Source organism: Perissodus microlepis, chromosome 3 (assembly GCF_051167445.1).
Source record: "Perissodus microlepis isolate ML-2025 ecotype Zambia chromosome 3, ASM5116744v1, whole genome shotgun sequence".
NCBI classification, from domain to species: domain Eukaryota; kingdom Metazoa; phylum Chordata; class Actinopteri; order Cichliformes; family Cichlidae; genus Perissodus; species Perissodus microlepis.
The window spans coordinates 5,929,986-5,953,131 of record NC_140463.1 but is presented as its reverse complement, the minus strand read 5'-3'; the positions used below and the strand labels follow the sequence as shown (position 1 = coordinate 5,953,131).

Here is a 23,146-nt window from a genome sequence, read left to right as displayed (position 1 = left end):
TGGAGAGGTTTGTGTGTCCCAGGGATCCAAGGGGCTATTTTGTCCATGGGCTGGAGTTGCCCCTGGTGAGAGGCGGCGAGTTGGGGTGGGTATTCTAGTATCCCCCAGCTTGCTGCCTGTATATTTGGGTTTCTCCCAGTGGAGGGGAGGATTTGTTGCCTGCTCCTTCTGGTCGGGCGGGTCCTGACTGTCGTCTGCGCTTATGCGCCGAGTAGTGCTTCAGAGTACCCAGCGTTCATGGAGTCCCTAGGTGGAGTGCTGAAGGGCGCTCTGCCTGGGGGCTCTTTTGTCCTACTGGGAGACTTCATGTGGGCAACGACAGTAAGATCTGGAGAGGCATTATTGGGAGGAATTGCCTCCCATATCTGAATTCGAGCGGTGTTTTGTTGTTGGACTACTGTACAAACCACAGATTGGCCATAACAAACATAAGAGTGCCCATAAGGACACTCTATTTTCTGGACACTCGGGTAAAGAGTGGCTTCCCTTCATTGGCTTCCTGTTAAATCCAGAATTGAATTCAAAATCCTGCTCTTCACATACAAGGTCTTAAATAATCAGGCCCCATCTTATCTTAATGACCTTGTAGTACCATATCACCCTATTAGAGCACTTTGGTCTCGCTCTGCAGGCCTACTTGTTGTTCCTACAGTATTTAAAAGTAGAATGGGAGGCAGAGCCTTCAGTTTTCAGGCCCCTCTTCTGTGGAACCAGCTTCCAGTTTGGATTCGGGAGACAGACACTATCTCTACTTTTAAGATTAGGCTTAAAACTTTCCTTTTTGCTAAAGCATATAGTTAGGGCTGGACCAGGTGACCCTGAATCCTCCCTTAGTTATGCTGCAATAGATGTAAGCTGCCGGGGATTCCCATGATGCACTGGGTGTTTCTTCTTCACTCACTATGTGTTAATAGACCTCTCTGCATTGAATCATATCTGCTATTAATCTCTGTCTCTCTTCCACAACATGTCTTTATCCTGTCTTCCTTCTCTCACCCCAACCGGTTGCAGCAGATGGCTCCGCCCCTCCCTGAGCCTGGTTCTGCCGGAGGTTTCTTCCTGTTAAAAGGATTTTTTCCTTCCTACTGTCACCAAAGTGCTTGCTCATAGGGGGTCATATGATTGTTGGGCTTTTCTCTGTATCTACTGTACAATATAAAGCGCCTTGAGGCGACTTTTGTTGTGATTTTGCGCTATATAAATAAAATTGAATTGAATTGAATTGAATTGAATTGAATTGAATTGAATTGAATTGAATAAAGAGAGGGCCTGAGCTGTCAACCGATCATCACCTGGTGGGGAGTTGGATCAGGTGATGGAGGAGGACGCTGGACAGACCTGGCGCACCTAAACCTATAGTAAGGATTTGCTGGGAGTTCCTAGCAGAGGCCCCAGTCCGCGAGATCTTCAACACACACCTCCGCATACCTTCAGCAGCATTTCGAGGGAGACTGGGGACACTGAGTCTGAATGGTCCATGTTCAGCACCTCCACTGTCAAAGCCGCTGCACTGAGCTACATCCACAGGTTGGTGCCTGTCGTGGTGGTCACCCCGAACCAAATGGTGGACACCAGAAGTGAAGGGAACCACCAAGCTAAACAAGGAGTTCTATTGGGCTTGGTTAGCCCGTGGGACTTCAGAGGCAGCTGATGGGTACTGACAGGCCACGCAGAACACAGCTCGGGCAGTGGTTGAAGCAAAAAGTCGAGTGTGGGAGGAGTTCGGAGAGGCCATGGAAATGGAAATAGTTAATTTCTGTATTATATGATTTATATATTACATTTTATGTGGAGTGAATAAATAAAAGTATATTTACCATGGCCCCTAGAGACAAAACACGTACAAACCCCGAGACCACTCTCCGGTGGTCCTCCTCGGGCTCTCGCACTCTGGGGCCTCTGGATGTCTGGGGCCTGGATTTCCTCCATGCATGCTTCATGCCCTGGGGGACGGGGCTATGGCTCCCCACACACTCCTCTAACAAAACGCTACAACTGCCCCTCCCCCTTTTGTGAGTGTGGACGCTTCATCTCTTTGCTCTTTAAATACTTTGCTTCTTTTATTGATTTTTATTGATTTTTATGCTGATTTTTTCCCTTTTTTCTGTATGAGCTTACCTGCGAGAGCTTCTGGACACTTATAGATCATTAGGACTAAAGTGTTCTTAACAGAAACAGCAACATTTTTATAGTTACCTTATCCTCAGCGCTCCGTGTGTCTGTGGCCTAGACACAGCTGAAGCCTGATTACAGCGGCTGGGCACCGAACAGCCTCAATAGCCTGGAAAGGTGCTAACCGCTAGGCTAACTAGCAACAAGATGCCTTCCCTCTCCACAGATGACTACCACAGCCTCCTGCAGAAGATTGCAGTACTGGAGACAAAAATTCATCGCTTAGAAGTAAACGTGGAGGTAAATGGACTGTGTGGAAATGAAACAACCTTGCCTTTGATTCAAAACAATGGCGATGAGCAAGCTAGTACACAGCTAAGGAGGACAGACAACATGACCAAGAAAGTAGACTCTGTGCATTATTATAAATCCTCAAGCGATAATCCCCCCTTGGACTGTCTTGGTGCAAAACCAAGACATAAATCATGTCTCCTGGAAGGGGGAGGACGTATCACAGGCAGAGCACAGCGAGCTGAAATCTCTGAAACCGACTGGCCTTCACTTCCTACGAGACATAGAAGCTCTTCTACCCCTGTATGCGGGAGGAAACAGGACTGGACAACCGTGAATAGGAAGGTTAACAACAAACCTCCAAAACAACTGAATGTGAAACTGCAGAACAGATTTGCTCCACCATCAAAGGACCCTGGATCTATATCGGACAACCATCCATCTAAAAGTAGCGAAGTAAGGTCTGAAAATCTGTTGAAAAGTAAAAGGCCACAGGGAAAGCTAAAGGCTAGGCCTGAAACTCTGATTGTGGGTGACTCTGCCATAAAGGACGTACAAAGGATGTGCAGTAAGAACACTAAAGTCCTCTGCTTTCCTAAGGATATGGTCAACAACCTGAAGGAGAGAATTCTTCAAATTGCAAATGAATATCCAACTGTGACAAACATTGTTCTGCATACAGGGTCAAACGATGTGTCCAAACAACAGTCGGAGGTTCTGAAGCGGGACTTTACTGGATTATTTAATACTGTAAACTCTCTGAATGCAGCTGTATTCATCAGTGGACCTGTACCGCCCGTCAGAGGAGGAGACAAGAGATTCAGCAGGTTGTTTGCACTGAATAAATGGCTCATATCAGCATGTACTGACCACTCAGTGCATTTTATCAACAACTTTAATATTTTTTGGGAATGCAGGCATCTAATTAAAGCAAATGGATTTAATTTTAACAAGTCAGGGGTGAAACTGTTCACCTCCAACTTGTTTTATTCCATACGTCATCCATCTGTGCTTGGTGCCAAGGCTGAGATAAACGAGGAGTTATTTCATGAAGAGGAACAAACAGTACTCCAAGAACAGACAAAGCCCAGCAGAAACCTTGAGGAGGAGCCTCATCTGCCCCCACCCGGGAAGAGCCTCAGAAAGGAGAGACATCTGAGGCAAGAAGAGGGGTCCCTATTTGCCTCCAACTCTCTCAACAACACCAATGACCAGGACCAGGGACCACGACCTTCCCCAGTCCCCAAAACCCCTGACAGGCCATCACCTTCCTCCCCCTCCCTTTCTCCCTCCTCCCCACACCTGAAATTCACTGAGGAGATGATGGAGCGTGTCAATGCTGGGCTCAGATCTACCCCCCGGCCCAATCCCTTTTTGTCCCCCATAAACCCCCCACCAGAGCAGCCAAAGGTTCGCCATCAAGCCCCACCCTCAACAGAGCAATCGAAGTTACATTGCCCAGCCTCGCCCCCCTTAGTTCCTCCTTACCACCTTCATGCCCTGTCTCCGCAGTCTGATGTGTGATGTGTGAAGGGTCCGGGCTGCGAGGATTATGGCAGTGGTGACTTTTCCCAGGAGAAGCTGGGACCCTGTTTACTAGAAGGTTTTAAAATTTCTGTACTTTTAGGTGACAGAAGGAGACATGTGGCCTGGTCAAAACACAGAGAGCTGCACTCTAAAAGATCTTTAAATATAGTAAACATACCTTGTGTGCCACAGACTGCTCCCAAACACGAGGGGACAAGTAATACCTCTAAAACACTTAAGTTGGCTTTATTAAATGTTAGATCTTTACCTGGGAAAACATTTTTAATTAATGATTTAATCACTGAGCACAGCCTTGATTTTATGTTTTTAACTGAAACTTGGTTGGACCAAAGTAACAGTGGAGCTGTTCTCATCGAGACGACCCCTCCTAACTACAGTTTTATCAGTGAGGCCAGGGTGAGCAGGAGAGGAGGAGGGGTTGCTGTCTTATTTAATGAATCATTTCAATGTAAGCAGCTATCTCCTGGAAGTTTTCAGTCTTTTGAATATGTGGCTTTACAGCTGAAGGCCCCATCCAAAGTTGTGTTTCTTAATGTTTACAGGCCTCCCAAATACTGCACAGACTTTTTTAATGACCTCAGTGAACTGCTGTCTGTGATCTGTGTTGATTTCGACTGTGTAATTATTGTTGGGGATTTTAACATCCATGTGGACAACCCTCAGGACCACATGGATGTCCCCAAAGGGACTAAAGACCTGAGTAACACTCTGGGCAACTTTGGGCTGACTCAGCATGTAACAGAGGCCACACATAATAGAGGACACACTCTTGACCTACTGATCTCCAAGGGCCTGAGCATTTCGAAGGTTACTGTGTCTGATGTGGGCCTGTCTGATCATTACTGTGTTTTCTTTGAAAGTAAAATCTCAGCCCACACAAATATATCAACAGCAGTGATCACAAAACAGTGTATAACTGAAAACAGTAGTGAGATCTTTAACCAGGTCTTCCCATTAACACCTGGCCTCTCCAGAGGTTCAGTCAATGAGCTTGTCAATAGATTCAATGCTAAAATGTTAAATGTAATGGACACTATTGCTCCCATTAAGGTGAAGGTTATCTCTGGAAGGAAAAAGTCTCCATGGAGAAACTCCACACTGGTGAAAAATGAAAAAAGAGAGTGTAGGAAAGCTGAGTGCAGATGGAGAAAAACAAACCTCCAGGTTCATTATGACATCTATAAAGAGAAACTTCGCAATTATAATTTACAACTGAGGAGTGCAAGGAGGTCCTACTTCTCTGACGTCATCACCAAAAACAGTCATAATGCTGGGTCTTATTTTCTACAGTTGACAGGCTAACAAACCCTCCTGTGTCAGTGGCAGCTGAACTTCATTCAACCATGGCCTGCAATGACTTTGCCAAATTCTTCACAGAAAAAATCCAAAAGATTAGACAAGCAATTGGTACATCAACAGCAGATCCATAATATGTACTGTGTCCACCGAAAAACTGTTTAAACACCATGAAACAGTTTCACCCTATTAACAGCAAAGACCTGGAGGACATCTTAGGTCAACTGAACTCCTCCTCTTGCTGTTTAGATGTCCTGCCAACAAGTTTTTTCAAAAAGGTCTCAAAGACTTTGGAGTCAGACCTGTTACAGATCGTCAACTTTTCTTTAATGTCAGGTGTGTTTCCAGAATCACTAAAAACTGCTGTAATAAAACCTATACTGAAAAAGGACAATCTTGACAAGACACAAATGAACAACTAGAGGCCGATCTCAAATCTCCCATTTTTAAGTAAGATCATTGAAAAAGTAGTTTCTCAACAGCTCAATTACTTCTTAAAACAGAATTAAAACTGGTTCAAAACATACTTAGAAAACAGGAAATACTTTGTATCAATAGGTAACTTCACATCTGAGCAGACAAGTATCACATGTGGAGTTCCCCAAGGTTCCATCTTGGGACCCCTTCTGTTTAACATTTACATGCTCCCACTGGCACAGATTATAAAGAACAACAAAATAAACTATCACAGCTATGCAGATGACACACAAATATATATCACAATGTCACCAGGAGACCAAGGCCCTGTACAGGCTCTTGGTAAATGCATTGAGGAAATTAATGACTGGTTGTGCCACAATTTTCTCCAGCTAAACAAAAACAAAACTGAGGTAATAGTCTTTGGTGCCAAAGAAAAACGATTACAGGTCACCAGAGAACTTGAATCTATACACCTAAAAACCACAAACCAGGCGAGAAATTTGGGTGTAGTGATGGATGCAGACCTAAACTTAGAAAAACACATTAAGACAATAACAAAATCAGCTTACTATCACCTCAAGAATATTTCAAGGATAAAAGATCTGATGTCTCAACAGGACCTGGAAAAACTAGTCCATGCATTCATCTTTAGTAGGCTTGACTACTGTAACAGCATCTTTACAGGTCTACCTAAAAAATCAGTCAGACAACTACAGCTCATTCAGAACTCTGCTGCTCGAGTCCTCACTAAGACCAAAAAAGTGGACCACATCCGTCCAGCTCTGAGGTCTTTACACTGGCTGCCTGTCCGTCAGAGAATAGACTTGAAAGTTCTGATGCTGGTCTATAAAGCTCTGAATGGTTTAGATCAGTGACCTCCTGACCCAGTATGAACCTTCCAGATCCCTCAGGTCATCTGGATCCGGTCTTTTATCAGTTCCCAGAGTCAGAACCAGACACGGAGAAGCTGCTCGTTTGGCTCTCGGCGAAGGCGGTCGCACTTTTTCTCCTCTCCTCCTTCCCCTTATCTTCCCTGCTTAGCCTCTTGTGTCCTTGTCCTGTCTCGTGTATATTACTTTCCCTGGAATAGTCTCTCACTGTCGTTCTCTAAAACCTAAAAGAGAATTATGGATTTGATCAACTGGTCTCTGAATGCTATTGACACCCTTTTCTCAACGAGAAGTCTGGGCTCGGGAGAGCCCGAGTGCCCTGGAGGGACTTTCCCTGCCGGATACACGATGGACGGGTGGCAGACATGGAGGATCGTGTGCCTGGCGGGACTGTCGATCGAGGACGCTGAAGATATCTACCTATTCGGAACCATGATAACAGGGTTCTTGCTGATCGGAGCTGGCTTGGCCCTGGCTTATCGGAGAATTAAGAGAGCGGAACCGGCTGTTCAAAACCCCCCAAGGCTGCCCGCTGGGATTGAAACGATGGGACGAGGCGCGACTTCTCACAACGAAAGCAGCATGGTTAACACCTTGGAGATGCTTACAACTGCCGTGAAGACTCAAAATAACACCATTGAGCGTATATTGGGATACATCAAGGAGAGGCCTGCTCAAAATGACACCCTTGAGCGAAAGTTGGATCACATCGCAGAACGGCTCACTGCAGTTGTGGGGTCTCAGAATCAAAAGAATGACAACACCACGGAACGGAAGTTTGATACCATCATGGGGAGGCTCGCGGTTCTCCAACGGGAGATTGAGAGACCAGTGTCGGAGTGTTAAAGAACAGCTTTGAAATTCTCCTGAGCTGCTCGCATAAAAGAAAAATCAACAACATCAACATGCGGATACCTAGGCGCCAGCTGCGGGCCCAAGGCTAGAGGCGACCAAAAACTCCAAGATAACGACTGTGTGATGACTATTCTTCCCATTCCATGCAAGGCCACCTGGGTTGGCTGGCAGACTGTTTACTTAGCCTGGCAGGGCGGAGGACACTGTCTCAGCCTAACTCTGGACACGCACACACATACACTTACACTGATAAACACACACTCATCCCCCTCCCTTTCCAAACGCCTTCGATGCTTGTTTCCTGCGGGGGAACACGGCGGGTCTGTGTGCCGCGCTGGAATGGTAGCGCTGTGCAGGCCAGCTGCTGTGTTCGCTTCGGATTACTCCTCACCCCCCACCCAATCCTGTGGCTTGTCATGTCTTTCACAAAGTTGTGCTGTGGACATTTATGTGTTTTTTGTGCAGAGGAGTTTTTTTGTTTCCTGTTCTCATGCTGTCCTACCATGGAAGCACAGCATGAGTAGAGGTCTCTTTTTTCCTCTTGTACTTTCCCATTGTTGTGTATATTTCAGTGTTTTTTCTGTAACGCTACCGATCTTCGACTTGTAACCCCATGTAATGTCTGTGTTGTGTCTGTAAGGTCGGGGGGGGGGGGTCCCATTTCACTGCAGGGCAACCTGCATGTGGCGAATAAAGCTTTGATTGATTGATTGAACACTCAGTTTTTTTAAATCCAGGTTGAAGACTCACTTATTCTCAGCTGCATTTAAATAAAGCACCAAATCCACACTTAAGGTTAAATTTCAAAACTTACATTTTAACTACTGATTTTATCTACTGTTCTGATTTTATCTGTTTTGATTTTTGATTTTATATACTGTTTTGTTTGTTTGTTTGTTTGTTTGCTTGTTTGCTTGTTTTAATCAATTTGAAATCATGCTTTTTATTTGTTTCTGTTTCTAATGTCTCTGTAAAGCACTTTGAATCACCTTGTTGTTGAATTGTGCTATACAAATAAACTTGCCTTGCCTTGCCTTGCCTTACATAGAGAAGCCTTTTGAATACAAGCGCGCTGATCCACACAGGTGTGCACAGTTCATAGACACAAACTACACCTTTCTTGACTGCTACCTCAAAGCACAGTGTGCGCTGTCAGTCCTGTGTGCTGAACAGCAACATTCAATATTTAATATTTACTGTTATTTACACTTAACTAGATTAATGCGATGGTGTTGTGTTTATTATGGTGCTCTCTTTTTTTGCTTGTTTTCTTTGTTTTTTTCTTTTTTTCTCTCAACAGGCGATCCGGGAGATTTTTTCTTTTTAAGTGCCCTTTCTTACTGTCCCTCTTCCCCTCTGTTTTTCTTTTCTTTCATCTTTCTCTCTCCCTTTTCTTATCCTCCAGCCATGTCTGTCCCATCTGTAACAACTGAAAATAAAATAAAATGCTGGAAAGGATACTCCATCTGTTAGTCGAACCTCGGATACAGGAGGAACAATGCAGTTTGGCATGGAGGAGATTGGGTCTTTGCAGTTGCATCACTTGGACACTGGAATAACTTACCAATTGATAGGAGGTAAATGGATTCCGCACAAAGACGTAAACACAAAGCACGGATTTGACGCATCAAAATCACAGATATCAGCATTCTGTAAACTTTCAGCCCCGACGGCGTCTGTGTACATGCTGTCGGAGCTGAAAGTTGACAGCTCACAGATCCTGAGCTGCAGGTTTTTTCACTCTCTAACCAAAATTTACTGAACCGGCAGCAAAAGAAGATCAAAGCTACGCTTCACATTTGATAAACATCGTCATTAATTCCTTCTTGCCTTTGCTATCCAGAAGGGGAGAGGCGAGTAAGGATTACTGGGTATAAAAGTTTTATGTAGAAGAAACCAGCTGTTATTCTATTTGTCTTCTGAGAGTTGAACAGTTCAGAAGATTGGCTTAAAGAAGTTCACAGTTGGGAATTCCAGCAGAGATGGGATCAACACAGAGAGTGATAAACTGCTGCCTAAACCGTGGACTTTGTGGACTGTGTGGACTGTGGACAAATTGATTACTTATTTTTTTGCTTTTTCCTCTGCTCATTTTTGTCTTATTTTATTATAAAGTTAAAGAGCATTTGGATCACTATTGTTGTCCTGCTCGAGTACAACTCTCAAGAATTTTCAATGTTTTGTGGGTTATAACTTTGAGAAGATTTCCACTGTAATCCACTGGGGACTTAATTTCCAAGGGATGCTGCTTTTCTATTGGAGCTTTTTTTATTATACGAAACAACCTGGATGTGCTCATTCTCTTCTCCAGTCTCTCTCCTCTCAAGGATCATAACAAAATTAGCGTTAGTTTAGAGTAGTTTAATTAGATAGCGTAATAAAAGAAAAAACTAGATGAACTACTATTTCAAAACCATTTTTTCAAAACTCTAAAGGAAATCTCCAGCCCACGTTATTAGTTAATAAACTACAACGACTCATCCAGCCTGAAAAGGTTTATTTTATTTTGTTTTCCTCTAACACACGAGCAAATTTTACAGCAAGTGCAGCAGTAAATGTACTGATGGTACATTTACTGCTGCACTTGTACACCTAGGAATTCCCATTCACCACAAAATGCGGTAAGGTTGTTGTTTTTTTCTTGTTTTTTTTTTTTTAATCTTTGTACATGTTCATGAAATGATGATAATCTACAGATAAGTGTGTAAAGCTTAGTCATTTGAGCTCACTGATTCAAAAATGTTTGTCCTAGAGTCCTACTGTCAAATCATCAAGTGTATGAAGGCTTTCCTAAACATCATCAACCTTTTATGGAGACTTTTTGTACATCTTCATTTATGCTGTTTTTGTTCACCGTGTTCTGATCTTAAACCGGTTTATCCAGCAGATAAAAATAGTGTCATGTTCTGGGTGAGTCACAGTAATTTTCCACAGTCCCTGCTCTCATCCTCTAGGCAGAGTCTTCATCAATCCTAAGACTAATGAAGCCGGTTGTATTTAAGACCAGCGTTCACAACCAGCCTTCGCCAGAATGTCTGCTAACCTACTGGTTCTTAATTGACTCTGTCTAAGACTTCATAGTTCATGTTCATTCATCCAAGGCTCATTCCTAGCTTTTGCACCTGTAAATATTACTATCACAACATGATTGTAAATAAAACTCTTGTTCACGTCATTCTTAGCTGAGACCTGAAAATTAAAAGAAAGCTGTTTTCTTGTTACACAATGGGTTTATTAAATAATTGTTATACCTGAATATGATTACATTTTTCTTTCACAAGTACCTGACTCTTTACTTCCACACTGGAATGATCATTTTTTATTGGAATTAAATAAAGTAAACAAAAGAACAGAATTCAAAGATCAGAAACATTTCATATATGGAGTTAAACATGAATCATTGTTTCAACAATATATTTATTGTTGTCATAAACAGACAAGAAGACAACAACAAACTGCTCCTCCCATTCAACACATGTCAGTCCATATCCCAGCAAACTAAATCATCTCCATTTACACATCAAATAGAAACATGAATCACTTGTAATGATTAGAAACTTGATAGAATTTCAAATCTAGTTTGGGGAGTCATTCAGTGAGAAACAGTGAAATGATTTTCCATGTGAAAAGGTGGACAGCAGAAACAGAAAGAAACAGTGAGAACTAAAAGAGAAACAAAGAGCTTTGGAACAACGAGGCAGGTAATATATATACTCTGCAGCAACACAGTGCCATCTAGTGGCTGATACAAACATAGGTCAACAAGTTACATCTCCCTTCTTAAAAAAAAAAAGAACAAAACAACAAAGCAACTTAGACTTGTAAAATTTGTCAGGCAACTGAAATTACGGGAATAAACATCCTGAGCAACATCCATTAATATCATAGCATTCGGCTCAATACTGGCTACATCATTACCATAATAAACAGATGCATTTAGTGACATCACTGGAACAACAAACATGTGAACAGCCTTTTTTTTTTTTTTTTTTTAGGGCAGCGATCCGCCTGCACCCTTTACAATATTACAGGTCCAAGACCTGTCTTGGTTTAGTAACACGCCCATATCGAGTTGTGTATCCGGGTGTTGTCTTTATCAGGGGATCCACAGGCGGGGGCTGAGAAACCACAGCGCTGTCATTGCTGTTTACTGTCGGTTGAATGAACTCCTCACCTCCTACGCTGTTTCTGCCTTTCTGCCTTGTCCTGTATCTGTGGTTATGTTGTAGCTTCTGGACGTGTCTGCACAACTCGTGACCACAGCTGGTTTCCAGGAACCATCTTGTTGACGGAACCGGACCGGTGTGCCAGGATATAGTTGAGGCAGATTTCGGGCTGCTCTGTTGAAATAAGTCTGCAGGCGCTGCTGGCAGACTTCTCTCCTCACACGCACTGTTTGCTGGCAAACCACTTGTGGTTCCAGCTGTTTTGGTGTGGCAGAGAGGATGGAGCGGAGTCTCCGGCTCATGAGTAGTTGTGCAGGCGACTTTAAGTTGTCCACGGGGGTGTTCCGGTATTCTAATAGGCTCAAGTAGGGGTCCTTATGTTCAGCTTTGGCCTTGTCCAGTAGTTTTTTTGCTGTCTGGACAGTCTTTTTGGCTAGGCCGTTGCTCTGTGGGTAATGGGGGCTAGTAGTGGTGTGGGTGAAACTCCATGACTTTGCGAACTGTTTGAACTTACTTGAAGCATAGCACGGGCCGTTGTCACTAATCACTGACTCTGGAATACCATGCCTGGCCATGGCTGACTTTAGTTTGCGGATCACTGCTTCTACAGTGCAGCTGTACAGTCTTTCCAACTCGAAGAACCTACTATAGTAATCTACAATGATGATGTAGTCTTCCGAGTTCCAAGTAAACAGATTAGTTGCTATAACCTGCCACGGTCTTTCTGGTATTGCATGTGACAGCAGGGGTTCCTTGGGGTTAGCAGTTTGTCTTTCCTGGCATGTGCTGCAGGCTCCAACTGCTTCCTCAATCTGCTTTCCCATGCCTGGCCAAAACAGAAGGTCTCTGGCTCTGTTTTTACTCTTTTCTATGCCCATATGGCTGGAGTGAATCCGATCTATCATGTCCTTTCTGAACCTTTTTGGGATGATCATTTTCTCTCCTTTAAACTTGATCCCATATATCAGTGAGATCTCATCCCTGTGGTTCCAAAACTCCTGGATGTCAGGCGGACATTGAGACCTTTTATCCAGCCATCCACCCAATGTGGTCCTTCTCAGAGTGTTGAGCTGAGGGTCCTGGCCTGTTTTGTTTCTTATCTGATCAGTGACAGGCATGTTGCTGAGGACTGTGTGGATCTGCACATCCATTCCGTCACATAGTGATTTATCGTAGAACTCTATGGATTTCCGGGAGAGCGAGTCGGCTACCGGAATGTCTTTCCCTGGCTTGAGGATGATGCTGATGTTATACTTTTGCAGCTGTAGTATCATCCTCTGTAGCCGTGGTGGTGCTGATACTAGTGGCTTTTTGAGTATGGACTCTAGTGGCTTGTGGTCCGATTCAATGGTCACATGTCGACCGTACATGTACTCGTGGAACCGCTTGCAGCCAAAGAGAACAGCATACAGTTCCTTTTTTATTTGGGCATAGTTCTGCTCAGTGCTGTTAAGTGACTTGGATGCGTAGGCGACTGGCTTGCCGTCCTGCAGCATCACAGCACCGAGGCCACTTTTGGGTGCATCGACCTGGAGTCGTAGCGCTTTCTTGGGGTTGAAGAAGGAGAGAACTGGGCCTGGTTCTGTAGTGATCAGCTCCTTCATTTGTTGAAAGGATCTGTCATGGTTCTTGTCCCATACAAACTCACTGTCCTGCTTTAACAGCTGGCGGAGTGGTGCGTTTATCTCTGACAGATGTGGGGCAAATCTTGCTAAATAATTAACCATCCCCAGCACTGTTTCCAGTTCTCCCCTGTTCTGTGGGGTCGCCATGTCTTGGACTGCTTTTACTTTTTGTGGATCTGGTTTTAGTCCTTCGTGTGACAATGTGTGACCGAAGTAACTGACCTCTTTGACGCAGATGGTGCACTTGTCAGGGTTCAGTTTTACACTTCTCTCCCTGCTGCGTTGCAGCATGGTCCTCAGGTTGTCATCATGCTCCTGTTTGGTTCCTCCGAAGACCAACACGTCGTCCACAATGGCTGCCACGCCCCTCAGGCCTTCGTAGGGCTCATCCACGTGTCGCTGGAACTCATCCTGGGCTGAGATTATCCCGAATGGCAGCCTGAGGAAGCGGTACCTGCCAAACACAGTATTAAATGTGGTTAACAGAGATGATTCGTGGCTTAGCTTAATGGCCCAGTAGCCTGATCTGGCATCCAAAACACTAAAATACTTGGCCCCAGCAAGTTTTGTGGTGACATCCTCCAAGGTAGGTAGAGGGTAATGGGGTCTTTGTATGGCCTTGTTGAGGGGTCTGGGGTCCAGCCACTAGATGGCAACACCATCTACTGGCTGATACAAACATAGATCAACATGTTATATTTCCTGGTTTGTTGTATTTGAGTGAAGATGGCCATGTTTCTGGAAGGCATGGATAGCCTGGAAGCCTAGGTGCAGCTGTCCTTGAAACTCCATCTTGGCAAAGTCTGTCATCAGGAACTCGGGCTCGGCCATCGATGAGGAGAGAGATTTAAAACTGATCTTCTTGGGCATTTTAACCTGGGAAACTATTCCTCCTCTTATGCAATGTGTGGCGATCCCTGACCATTTCATCTGTATTTGGGTACCCACAGTCTTTAGCAAGCAGTTTCAGTTCTGTAATGTTCTGTTCAAATGCCTCATTTTCACCCTGCATCTTTTCATGGAACCTATATCTGGCGTAGATTGGGTTAGCTTTCAGTGTGATGTATCGTAGTACGTTTGAAGCTTTCGGGAGTCGTCTGCGGTGAGCATCCACGTGTTGTAGACATCCCGTCCCTTCTCACTGACCCATAGAAGAAGGTAGCTGCATTTGTCTGGCTCCTCCTTCCCCCGAAGAGGACCAGCGAACATCAGCTCGGCGTGCTGCTTGAAGCGCCGCCATGCCTCGGGCAGGTTGCTAGAGTCCCAATCCATGCTTGGTGTGGGAACGCCGTAAGCCTCAATGTCTGCGCTGTCCAACGGCGAGGGATTGCGTAGAAAACCGCTGCTCTGACACTACTCTGCAGCAACACAGTGCCATCTAGTGACTGATGCAAAGATAGATCAACATGTTATGTTTCCTGGTTTGTTGCATTTAAGTGACATAAAGGCCAGAAATTCATTCAACTTCCTCCTATAAATTTGCAAGCTGTACAGCTATGGAAGCCCGTTTCCACCACACACAAAAAAAGTATCCATATCTTGAAATTTCGAGATATTTTTCTCAAAATTTTGAATCGTAACTCAAAATTTTGAGAAAATAACTCGACAGTTCGAGTTATGGATACTTTTTTTTATGTGGCGGAAACGGGCTTCCATAGCCAGCACAGTGCATATGTTTGTTGCAGGTCAGAAATGAAACCTTTTCTGATGCTGAGAAAATAAAGCGTGACTCAGTGGTTCAGATATTTGGCAGTTTTTATTTTAGACTTTGTTCTGGTTATTGTTCAGTTTCCCCTGCAGTGTAAGTGTAATTCAGGCAGACAAACACTGGTGGATAAGGTGGATTCACTTGTGCAAAAGACAAACTGAAATGGATTGTAACCAGAGCATTCTGACCAGTCTACCTGGTGATAGGTTTACCGCAACTGATGACTTGTTCAATTAAGGTAAATACAACCACGTCACTTATGAAGAAGACACACAGTTTATCATGTTATAGTTTTAAAACATCTAAAATCACGGTTGTTAATTCATTTGCTAGATTAGCTGCTAGCATACCCACTTTGTTTGAGGCCTTTTGCTAGCTAGTTAGCGACACTACACACCTGTTACTCTAATAGTCTGTATTTTTTAATGACTCAGCACTCCTTAGTTTTTGTTATCCATATTTAGAAAGAGATGGCATTAGCTGTACACTCCAGAGGCCCAGAGTTACTGTTAATATCAGAAATGTAATGCTGTTCTTTATGATTTTAAGTTTAGGCTGAGGATGATCTAAAACTGAAGATTTAAACACTTTTAGATCCATTACAGTTATAGAGCACTTTGCAGCCTGCTAACATGGAAACTACATAAAAACAGCAGAAGGATCCATAAAAGTGTAATTTGTTCTTTTCATTTAATTTAATAATGGAGTCTACATTATTAACAGCTAAACTCACCCTGGCAGAAAATTGGTGAGGAAGACCATCAGGACCAAGCTGGGTTTCCTGGGTCCAGAGATTTGGAGAAACTTTCTCCCTTACTTTCATAACAGCTGTCCTGTGCCAGATGTTATGTTGAGCCACAGAGGTATCAACATCAGTATCGACTACAATAAAATTTAACCGACGTATTGATGTAATTAATAACAGGAGTGCAAGTAGGAAGTGATGGAAATGACAACACAAAGCAAGGTCAAAAAGTCTTTATTCAACCACGAGTCTCTGCTCAGCCATGGTTGTTACCATGGTTACCCATCAATCCCATCATGATGCTGCGTGCTGTCAGGGAGACAGTGGGGCAGGGTTTCTACAAATAAGACTTAATTACTCAAAACATCTGTGAATGATGTCTGAACTACATTTAATTTACATTTTTCTCTTTACAGAAAGAATTCAAACACTGTGTGTGCGTGGGCTAAACGTCGAGGACGTAGGTCTTGTAGAGGCGGTTCATCTGCTCCAGGAAGATGAAGGTGAGGACGGTGTGCGGGCCGAGGCGGGCATAGTACGGAGTGAAACCTTTCCACAGAGAGAAGAAGCCCTCCTTCCCCACCACTCGAACCAGCACCTCCTGATCATGACACAGATAATTCAGTCGGTGCCTTATTACCGGAACAAGTTATATTAAAACAGGCTGAACATTGGTTCAGCCTGTGAGAGTATATCAGTCCTCTCACTGGTCACTTCATTAGGAACACCTGTTAAACTTCTTTGACCTATGTTTTATCAGCCAATCACATGGCAGTGACTCAGTGCATTTAGACATGATGCCCGTGCCCATCCCGTCATGACCACATTTCCTGATATCTGCAGGATAACACATGTCTAAAAGCTCCATTCATCTCTAACATAAGAAAATAAGTTCACTGTACTCAAATGGCCTGACTCCAATGGAGCATCTTCCTCATCAAGGAGCAACTGACAAACCTGCAGCAGCTGTGTGATGATATGATGTTAATATGGAGCAAAATCCTTGTTAAATTTATTAAGATTTAAAGAGTTCTGAAGATAAAACTTGTTACTAGTGATGTGTACCTAATAAAGAGGCCCGTCAATGTGTATTGCAGATTGTCAGAAAATGATTATGTACAAGAAAATCACAAGAAAATGATTCTCTAAAATCTCTAAATGTTACACAAAGAACATCAAAGATACAGAAGTAACCTGTACAAATACCTCAAAATCAGTGTTTCCAGAAACAATATTACATTATTTATTCATCAGCTCATCTACTTTCAGAGCATTATTTAACTTTCATGCTTAAAAAAAAAAAAAAAAAGGAAAAAAAGATTTTAATGACCAAAATGTGATAACAAAAACAAGTAAAAACAAATAAAATTGGCGACTCACCAAACCATTTTTATACTCTGGCTTCCCGTCAATCATCTTCATGTTCTGGATCCTGCCAAGAAAAAGGAGAAGGTGGTCAGACTCGGCTTGACCACAGAAGAAGAGTTCATCAAACGCCTTCAGTCTCACCTGGTCTTTACGATGTCGACGGGCATCGAGGCTGCCGTGGTAACCAGACCACTGATCATACTGGCACAGAAGTGACACAGAATATCGTCTCTAAAATAACCTGAAAACACACAAACATATTCATGAAGAGTGTGCGTCACTGCAAGACTCTGTGTGTGCGTGCGTGCGTTGGGCACCTGAATCGAGCAGCGCCTGTTTGGACTGAGAGTACGAGGCCAGCTGAGCAGCGTTCACGACCACCGCTCGAGCCATGGTGGGAATGCAACCCTGCAACAACAGAGTCGTCATCAGCTCAGTTATTAAAAACACCCAAAGAGACACGTGAACGCTCCACAGATGACGTCTGGAGTCTTTTCTGTGGGAAATGAACCAGCGAGGGTAGAGGTGGAGGGATGTCAGCGACCCTCAGAGCATGCTGTAGCTCTGAGGGTTTTTCAGCTTTTTAATCGTCTTTGATTCAGCAGAATAGCTGAGATTAGTCGACTAGTCACGATTACGTCGACTATCAAAGTCGTCGACGACTGATTTAATAGTCGACGCGTCGTTTGAAGCTTTGTAAGATCACAAAAGACGCAGGAATAAGTAGAATTTAAGAGTGTAATAACGGACTGAAACAGAAGATGGCAGCACTGCATGTACAAGGATGCCAGCTGCCGTTAAACTCCGAAGAAGAAGAAGTAGCGCTGTCCCAGAATTCATAGCGCGGCCCAGCTCAGTTTCCAACAATGGCAGCAGCTAGTTAGTTTTAATATTATTCTTATTATTCTTTCTGGGTCACAAAATAAACGTTTAACATATTTTCAAGCGAGAATGTAGCTGTGTAAACCTCAAATATCTGCTCAGTTTATCAAGACACCACATATTTTCAAAAGCGCTCTGACGTTTTCGGAGACGTCTGTTACCCACTAGCTCGATAGCGAGCCGGGGGCAATGCTCACTACAGCCCGCGAGAACACCGGACTCCCGGCAAATCGTTTTCAAACCCACCGCCGTCTTTCGCTACTCAGGTTAAATATATATGAGTCACTTAGATAACTTAAAAATGTTATTGTTTGGCTTTTTTTTGTATTTTATTTGTTCCTGAGTAAATCGGTTTGGCTGAGATTAAAGTTATAGTTTTTACACAGCTAAATAAACGTCAAGCAGACAGCTGATTATCAGAAGTGTGAGATGCTCGAGAATTTACTCCGGTGTCCTGTTATATTTTAGATAGCAAGGAGTTTATTAAACTTCACCGAAACAATCTGCAAATTTCATTAAAATTTAATAAACTATCATCTTGTCTTTATTTGTAGTTAGCACATACCTTAAACACTTAAAGCTGTAAGCTAATGATAGTTATATAAGAGCAGATGCTGCTGGTGCAATAAGCTGTACATCCAATGGATGCATGATCTGATAGTCGACTAATCGCAAAAATAATCGGTGACTAGTCGACTATCAAAATAATCGTTTGTGGCAGCCCTAGCTGAGATCAGTCCTAGTTTAGGTTTCAGCACTTAAATCCTCATTACTAACGCTCATCAGGAAATTTGATTTAAAAATCAATTAACTTTTGTTATTGATATTACAGCAGTCGCACACAAATTACTCCAGAGAATGAAAGGACAAATGTCAAATTTTGTTAATCATATAGTGAGATTTTCATGGATGAAGCTTTTAGATTCCTGCAAGCAGAATCTTTTTATTTTTTTAAGTGAAAAGTTTAAAATGTTACTACCAAGTGTTTATAACTGAACAAAAACTGAGGCACTGTAATGACTCAGTATTCAGTTTATCTGACCTATGTTTGCACCATCTTTGGTGGGAAAACTGTTGCAAAACAAAAATAAATACTAATCAGAAAAAAAGAAAAAGGATGCAGAGATCAGAAAAGAAGAAGATCCTTGTCCTTCCCGTCTTGGAGCAACTGTGACCACGTAATTTCCTCTGGGAATAATAAAGTATTCGGATTCTGATACATTTAAAAAAAACTGAGACACTGCCCTCTGCTGCCCCATGGAAGTACTGCAGATGGTCAGAGTAAAGTGCTTTGCAAATAAAAAATGTTTCAGTTAAAATTTTTAATAAAGATAAAAAATAATTACATTTTTTTAATTCAGTTTGAAATTACTTAAAATATTTATAGACACATTTTTTTAACAAGGGCTGTAAAAACTAATAAAACACTCTAAATCCATGACCGTTTTTTCCAATCGATTTATTTTACCTGCAGAGTTAAAATTAATCTAAAAAGCAGCAAATACTGCACCACAATCTCACGCAATGATTAGAGATTTGTGTTTGATAAGAGACCCATATTTAAAACGTGACATTTTTCAGTTTGGAAATGGTTTAGAAGAAAAACTGAGAATTTTGGGAAAAGAAATATTTTGGAAACATGAGGATAAGCTGTGAAAAAGCCAAATTCAAAAATATCAGAATCAAAACTGAGGTCATTTTTTTTGTTTTTGCTCAGGATTCGCACCAGTGAACTACAAGAGTTTTTTTTCCCTTCAATAAAAGCTGCAGCCGTAGCTCATTAACTGCTTTCACACATCTTAATAACAGTACAACGGCTTGAAAAACTAAATAGTTAAACAAATAAGAAAAATAAAAAAAAGAACTAATGTAATGTTTGTGTGATGTTAAATCGGGCAGCATCTACTCAGGGTGAAGGACCACTTCAGGACACAAACCTTTTTATCAATTAAAATTTCTACATTAAATTACTGCATCTGGACTAATGGCTACTCATTCAGGCCCAAGTGAAGGAAATGATGGTGATGATGATGATGGTAGCCTCACCCTCCACAGCGTAGTGACGCCTTCCTCTTTGGTTATTCGAAAGAGGGCATTAAAGACATTCTTGTATCCTCTCCGCTGGTCTGCAGGTAACCTGGAGACACAAACGGTGAGGAAAACGCCTGCGAGTCATTTTGTGTCCATGCCGAACAGAGAAAGCTGCTCGAAGGTAAACAGAGTCTCACCGTCCATCGGCCGTCATCCTGATCAGCGCCACCTCTGCTGGCGTCCCCACAAATGCTCCAATGGCTCCAGCTGTCATACCAATCAGAGCCTGTAGGGGGAGCACACTGTTACTCAGCAGCATGGAGGGTACTATGGCATCTACACCTTTACCACTGATTAAAAGCTTTCTACAGGCTTCTGGTTAGATGATTTCAGAGCTCATAAGCCTTTCACTCTTTCAGCCCACCTTGAGGAAGAAGTTCGGCGGCCGGCCGTCACTGCTGGTCATTTTCTCGAACAGGATGGTGTAGATTCCCAGACGGGTCGTCGTGTAGGTCGCCTGACGCAAAAGACCTGCTGAGAGACTGACAAACACACAAAGAAACTCACAATGAAGCAGGGAGATGAAACGCGAGTTAAAATTATAAAAATCAGGATGGGGCGAAGCGCTGGTACCCGGTGTAGATGCCTCCCACGCCCTCGTTTCTCAGGATGGAGAACAAGGCGTGGAAGCTGGTTTTATACTCTCGAGCCTTCGTCCCCTGACCGCTCAGCTGCATCCTGTTCTTCACCAGGTCCAACGGCTGCACGAAGACGGTCGCGCCCATCCTGCAGAAAGAGCACAGGTACGTTTATTAAAGCTGAAGCATTACCAAGAAAACATGAAAGCAAATACTTTTTGGCACATTCAAAGACACAACAAAACCTGGGAGCGCAGACTTGTTATCATATATCTGACACTTTATTTCAGATGTCTGAACAGATTTAAATCGTAACTTATAAAATGAGACCTTTGGACTGACTGTTCCAACGACTTCCACTGAAATCCAAACAATGTGATCAAAATAAATCAAAGTTCACTTGAAAAGCTTTTTTTTTTTTTTTTTTTTTTTTTTTTTTTTTATTTGAAAAGAACGTCAGGGAGGAGTTTTACAGTTAAGGGAAAAACTAAAAAATAAAACATGGCAGGTTGTTTAAGCGCAGTTCGAGAACAGAGGTGTTTTGCTCTAATGAATTTACACTTCTGTTAGCAGTGAAGCTGCAGCGATGTGGTAACTCTGCGGTGATAAGTTATCAGGGACTGGAAGAGCTGGTACTGTGAGTTTATCAGGAGGTGATTGTTTAGCCTCCCTTAGAAAACACCGACGGCAGCAGGTGAGAGAGCACAGATTAACTCATGATGATGAAAACCTGCCTTGGGCAGCGATTCTTGTCTTTTAAATCAGAACACGTCCATTTATTTATCTCAAATGAAGCTTCACAGAAGAGCGTGCTGGGATCGTGACAAATGACAAATTACAAACTGTAAAATTGGAGATGGTGCAGAAATACTGATTCACACCAAATATGGATTAAAATATAAATGAAGTAAGGCCCAATCTGCAAACCTACAGCTCTAATATTTAGTCATGTCATTATTTTTAACTTTTATAGTTTCTGAGATATATATATATGAAAAGGTGTGCAGGTTTGAAATAAAGTCAACTGTTGACACCACCTCACGGAGTTTGGAAGAAGCAGCCATGCTGTCAACATTTGGTGACCTTCAACTGTTTATCATGAAGCTGTTTAACCTGCTACACCTGCTAAGGTAACCACACACACACACGCACACACACACACACACACACACACACACACACACACACACACGAAAGCAAACATTCAGTTTAAGAAGATAGAGTTACTGAACAGCCTGGTTCTCCATATTTCCTCTCATATGTTAACCTTCATGTCAGCATACGTTCACTAATCCCTGTGAGCCAAAAGGTCAAATTGTTCAGTTTATCATTTTTTTCTATTTTTGGATCAGAATGATGTCAGAGACAGTCACACACCCTGTTGAGTGAGGGGCATCCAATCGCTGAGGCGCAGTATGAGATAATTATTGAGATTATAATTTTAATTCATTCATCAAATTATTAATTGGCTTAATGAACCCTAACTTTTATGATACATGATGAAATTTGTAAATGTTTTGTGATAAACGTGGATCAGAGCTTAACTGAACTTGATTTCAGAGTTTAGAGGACTCTAAACCAGGTTACATCATCATCATCATCATCATGGTCATAAAGCTGTCATCCATCCCGGCTAACAGTTAGCATGCTAACGGGAACTCGGCCATGGCCGAGCTCAGACCGGGGAGCCGACGTGAGGTCCCCCTGACTGGTGCCACCTCCCCTTATCTGCTGTCAAGAGTTTACTTTAGGGAAGCTTCGCTGCTAATCCAGCGTTAGCCTGCTAGCACTCATCGTTGTAAAGCCCAGGCGGGAGGTTTTAACAAATAATTTCCCGGGGATACAAGCGGAACATTTTCAGGACTTTTACGAGTTTGCATGTTTAAATGTGTTGTGGTGAGAAAAAATGGGCAGGAAGCTCTACTCGAACATGGCTAGCTAACACATGCAGAGAGGTGCCCAGATTTCGTCATGACACCGGTGTGCTGATGAAAAACGTCCCCGCGGAGTTATCGGGGTGCAGCCCGTCCTGTGACAGCCAGCATCAACTGCTAACAGCTAACCATCAGCATCAGCGTGTCGCTCCGCCGCAGTAACGGCCTCCGTGCTGTCCTTTAAACCGCACAGAGGTTTGACACAGAGCGGGTTTAAACTGACGAGAGCTCTCCTCTGACCCCTGACATTAGCGCGATAGCATGGCAGCTAGCCGCATCACTTACCCAGCCAGCCCCCCGAACAGGAACTTGATGGCCTTCGGGGAGGTCTTGGGCTTCGCATCCGCCATGTTTCCCCCCGATCGGTCAGTGGCCGCAGAGTCTGCGTTCAGATTTCTGCCGCTCGCCTGCCTGTGTGCCTTTGGGCCGAGCTTTCCGCCTGCTTTCTCCCCGTCGCAGCGGCGGCAGCAAGAGCAGCAAGGTGACTCTATAAAGCGGACGCGTCCCGAGACACGAAGAGCAACGGACCAATCAGGAGGCGAGGAACGATCAACGTGCTACGTTCATGGTCTCCTTTTAAACTCCTCCAGCCGAACTCTATCAACTAATACAACGAAGTTAATGACGTACAGCGTAT

The 23,146-nt window shown here is 43.2% G+C and overlaps 2 protein-coding genes across 2 annotated transcripts; one reads left to right on the top strand and one right to left on the bottom strand.

Moving 5' to 3' along the window:
• The first annotated feature begins 2,940 nt into the window (after positions 1-2,940).
• On the top strand, positions 2,941-3,940 carry LOC146389582 (uncharacterized). The gene has a single exon (XM_084917712.1). It carries the CDS (start codon positions 2,965-2,967, stop codon positions 3,925-3,927), a length of 963 nt encoding a protein of 320 aa, XP_084773838.1. The 5' UTR covers positions 2,941-2,964; the 3' UTR covers positions 3,928-3,940.
• Positions 3,941-15,874: 11,934 nt separating this feature from the next.
• Positions 15,875-23,043, bottom strand: slc25a11 (solute carrier family 25 member 11). The gene is made up of 9 exons (XM_084922962.1): positions 22,795-23,043; positions 20,571-20,723; positions 20,362-20,479; positions 20,135-20,223; positions 19,953-20,043; positions 17,342-17,432; positions 17,166-17,265; positions 17,037-17,088; positions 15,875-16,257 (listed from the first exon to the last, which is right to left on the bottom strand). Exons 1-9 carry the CDS (start codon positions 22,857-22,859, stop codon positions 16,102-16,104), a joined length of 915 nt encoding a protein of 304 aa, XP_084779088.1. The 5' UTR covers positions 22,860-23,043; the 3' UTR covers positions 15,875-16,101.
• Between the last annotated feature and the right edge of the window lie 103 nt (positions 23,044-23,146).

Bases quoted from the DNA above. Each gene is read 5' to 3' on its own strand.
- LOC146389582 (XM_084917712.1), top strand. From the start codon at position 2,965: ATGTGCAGTAAGAACACTAAAGTCCTCTGCTTTCCTAAGGATATGGTC.
- slc25a11 (XM_084922962.1), bottom strand. From the start codon at position 22,859: ATGGCGGATGCGAAGCCCAAGACCTCCCCGAAGGCCATCAAGTTCCTG. The intron at 20,480-20,570 runs GTACCAGCGCTT...TGTGTTTGTCAG, and splicing joins GTGGGAGGCATCTACACCGG to TCTCTCAGCAGGTCTTTTGC. The intron at 16,258-17,036 runs GTGAGTCGCCAA...TGTCATGATCAG, and splicing joins CAGAGTATAAAAATGGTTTG to GAGGTGCTGGTTCGAGTGGT.